The following is a 4,133-nucleotide window of genomic DNA, read 5'->3' on the forward strand; positions in this document are numbered from 1 at the left end:
TTAATCTAGCTAGATGCGATATATTAATTTTTTTTATAGTAAAAAAAAGTTTATAAATTATTAGATGAGTTTTGATTTTGCGACCCAAGTGGTATGTTTTTTGCAAACCGAAGAGTGAGTTGTTTGTTACCCTTTCCCTCTGGCCTTTGTTACCATCGTAAAGGAGAAAGTAGAGCTAGCTTCAAATGCAAGGGGATTACTGAAATGTCCCTGGTAATACACGAAGAAGCTCGTACCTTGGAAGTAGAAACGGCATCTTGCAGGACTGTTAGCATTGTCTCCCAATTCCCAAACGGTTTCAGATTCGTTGTTTCTTCTCCTTTCTTTCCCTCCAAACCCTCTCATATAAAACCAGCCCTACCCTCAACCTCCCTCAAAATCTCTCTCCCCCCCCCCCCCCCCTCTCTCTCTCTCTCTCACAAACCAGAGATAAGAGGCACTCTCTCTTTCTGCTCTTGGCTTCTCCGGGTGAGCTTTTTGTTTCTCTAATTTCAACTATATTTGTTTCATTATAAAATTCTGTTTTTTTTTTTTTTTTTATATTATATATTTCCGTTCGTGAATCCAGAGACGAACTGCTGCTTCAATCTCTGTTGCTTATTTTGGTTCGGTTTATAGACATATTAGTTATTTCGAATCTCTGTTTTTCCTCCTTTCCATTTACTCTCTACATTTTATGTTTGTGTCGATCTGTTTCAAACAACGTATAATCAGTTATCCGTAATTAGTTTTCACCTCTCTGATCAATTGGAAATTTCTGTGTCTTCGCCATTTTTTGAGAAATTGATGTATATCGGAAAATTGAATGCAACAGAAACTCTAAGAGTCCTCCGTAACATACGAGGAAAAAGAAAGAATAGATTGAAAAACACAAAGGAAGCAAATAATAATCGCAAAAGCAGTGTTGATTATATCATTGGCTTAACTATCATTTTCCTCCGATTATTTGTGCAGGAATACTCCAAGAGATCAAAATGCAAAAGGACCCCTCCTCTGCCCATGGCGGACCTACCGCCACAGCTACAACCAATATATCCTCCCCATTCAAGTCTCTATTCCATACAGATGGCGATGTATACAGCTCCCCTTACTCCTCAATCTTCCCTACCAAAGCTTCCCTCTCCGTGAACTCCTACTCGGACTCAGGCTTCTCCGACTCAACCTCAACCGTCGTCTCCAATCACCTCTGCCACTCCCATACAGTACAGGAACACCAGGAGATCGTGAACCGCCATTCTCTCTGCCTCACTCACCTCCGCGAGGCCAACAGAGAAGCCGAGGCCCTACGCCTCGAAAACACGCACCTCCGTGCAGTGAACCGCGAGCTCAACAAGCACCTCAGCCTCCTCATCCACGCCTCGGTCCGGAACCAGCTCGGTTCTTCCTCCACCGACTACATGGCGTCGCTTGAGGCTCTGGACGCCTTTCGCGGTTTGAGTATCGGAGATGAGGGGAGTGCTTGGGATGACGTGGCGGATGGGAGCCCGACGAGCGTGATCGAGAACAGAAGGATCCAGAATGTTGACGTGGAGCGGTTCTCGTTGCCGAAAAGTATCTCTGTGCGGTCAAACGGTTACTTGAAGACGGCGACTCAGGCCAATGCCGCTGGTGGCGGTCGGACTCGGAGCTCGAATCGGCTTCGCACCACAAACCCGCTCAATGCTACGGTACTCTAACACAAACACTTTTCTCCTTCTTGAGATCGAGAGTGAGTTTCCGTTTTTGCATTGAAATTTTTCGCAGCAGAATCGTTTCGCTTCTTTCGTTCCACGAGATTTACTTTGTTTTGATCCCTAACGTTGATATATGGGTGTTGACGTACCGCATGCTTAACCAAGGAAAAGGAGACCTCATGTTAGTTAGTAAAAGGAGATGCGAGCCTGACCTACCAGTTTTATAAGGTCCCACTTCTTATTATTACGAAATAGCCGTGTTTTTTTTTTTTTTTTTTCAATTATACTGTGTGCAGTATATAAGAAATGAGAATGATATTGCCGCAGTGTCATTTAACAAAACTAAATTAATATAGTTTTATGTGATACCTTAAATATATTTTATAATATGATATATCACACCAAGTCACGTTAATTAATAGTTCTACTTTTATAAAATTCCCTTAAGCATTTTCTTATAAGAAATTATATATCTTATATACTATTCTTATCTTACTGTATTATCATTGGTATTGTTCATCAATCATTAGATTAGTTTTTGTTTTTAAGAATTAATAGATAATATCCGATCAATAACACAATACGATAGAAGTGGGAGGAAGGCGCACTATATAACATTTTCATCTGAATAAAAAAATAGCACAACATTAAATGCTCATATGAGGTCTATACTGTTTTAAAGTCTTATATTCACAACATTAAATTACTCACATTATGAAGTAACTTATTATAAAATTATCATTTAATTCGATCCAGTAATTAAAAAATGTCTCTATTTTTTCTCCACCGCATCTCTCATGAGTGTTGAGTAAGCTACAATAAAAGAGCGTCAGAGCTCTAAGAGAAATCGCGGTTACAATCATAAAGGATTTTTAGATTTATTTTTAAAAGATGAAGTTGCATAAATTGGTTAAACAAGTATATTGCATGATAATTATAACATGTACATTTTTATAAAATCTGAAGGACAACCCTTTAACTGTTGGACATTTTATACTTTCCATCCTAAGCAATCAAAACTTACTAATTGCATCTTTTAAAAACTAAAAACGATAAATAAAATTGTTGTAATAATAAGAAAAGGCATGTGATGCATATATATATATATATATAATCTTTATGGTTGTATTTTAATGCATGATGTACATATAGTTTTTTAATAATTTGAAGATATAATGTGTAAATTTTGATAATTCGGTATGTAAAGTATAAAATACCATTTAGGTTGAATGCAAAGCTTTAATTACACGAAAAAGAATGAATTCATAGCCTACAGACAACAATAAAACCTAATTTCTGAATCTTTGATCTTCTTCTAATTTTGATCACAGTTGGTCGGTTCCCAGGCCAGCATGGTTAGCTATCTGCTTTAATAAATGAAAAAAATTCATGTTGGGATACATGTAAGTTGGATTCCGGGTCACGAGGGCCCAAACCAGCTTAGTGTAAGACACAGTCGCACAGACACTAGTAGGATGCCCCTATAGGCTCACTGATACGTACCCTCCCATCAAGACCGGATAAAACCACCAGTACCCAGCAACATCTACTACTTGGAAAGAATTCAGATTCAAATGACATGATAATGACTTTTATTCACGGAGATTATTGTCTTATTTTTCTTCTGCTGATTCTATAAGTTTTGTACAGCAAAAGGTGTACGTGCCAGGAGGGAAGCAAGAAGAGGAGCCACTTGAACTAGAGGTGTACAACCAAGGCATGTTCAAGACGGAGCTGTGTAACAAATGGCAAGATACAGGTGCCTGCCCTTACGGAGACAACTGCCAGTTCGCCCACGGTGTTGAGGAGCTCCGCCCGGTCCTCCGTCACCCCCGCTACAAGACCGAGGTCTGCAGGATGGTCCTTGCTGGTGTTGCTTGCCCATACGGTCATAGATGCCACTTCCGTCATGCACTCACTGAGCAGGAGAGAGCCATATATGGATCCGGCTATGCTCAAGGCAATAAAGCTTGATAGGTAAAGTAGCATTATCACTCAAAAATAATGACAAATCAGGGAAATTGTGGTACTTGATCAGTAAAGCAGAGATGAGAAGAATGGTACGGTACATAATAATACTCATTGATGTTTACAAGTAATTGCACAGTCATACAAAAGATTCAGAATATAATAGTGTGATAAGGCCGTAGCGGAAAAAGAAAAAAATACGGGAAGGTGTGAGTTTGGAAGGGGGGCTATGAAGATAGATGGTGCTCTTTTGATATATGTGTGCCACGTTTAAAATGACATCACTGAAACACTGCTTACATGCAAACATATTCCATTAGGAGGTGATTTTGTGTACTGCATAATCGTGTCATCGTGGCCGATTTTATGATGAATGCTTGATTCTGATCAGTCCGGAGCAGGGAAAGGAGTTACAGTCACGGGCCCAAGTAGATGTAATGAGCTTTGTGGGGAACAGTGATCCGAGTTGATGTTGGTGTTGCCCCAACCCAA

General features: G+C 39.6%; 1 protein-coding gene across 1 annotated transcript; it reads left to right on the top strand.

The window, feature by feature from the left end:
- Positions 1-238: 238 nt before the first annotated feature.
- LOC121256219 (zinc finger CCCH domain-containing protein 15-like) lies at positions 239-3,772 on the top strand. Its single transcript, XM_041156908.1, is given in 4 exon segments — positions 239-468; positions 955-1,667; positions 3,324-3,605; positions 3,607-3,772. Coding segments are annotated over 3 exon segments (1,023 nt in total). The 5' UTR covers positions 239-468; positions 955-974; the 3' UTR covers positions 3,655-3,772.
- The last annotated feature ends 361 nt before the right edge of the window (positions 3,773-4,133 follow it).

Source organism: Juglans microcarpa x Juglans regia, chromosome 3D (genome assembly GCF_004785595.1).
Source record: "Juglans microcarpa x Juglans regia isolate MS1-56 chromosome 3D, Jm3101_v1.0, whole genome shotgun sequence".
Taxonomy (NCBI): Eukaryota; Viridiplantae; Streptophyta; class Magnoliopsida; order Fagales; family Juglandaceae; genus Juglans; species Juglans microcarpa x Juglans regia.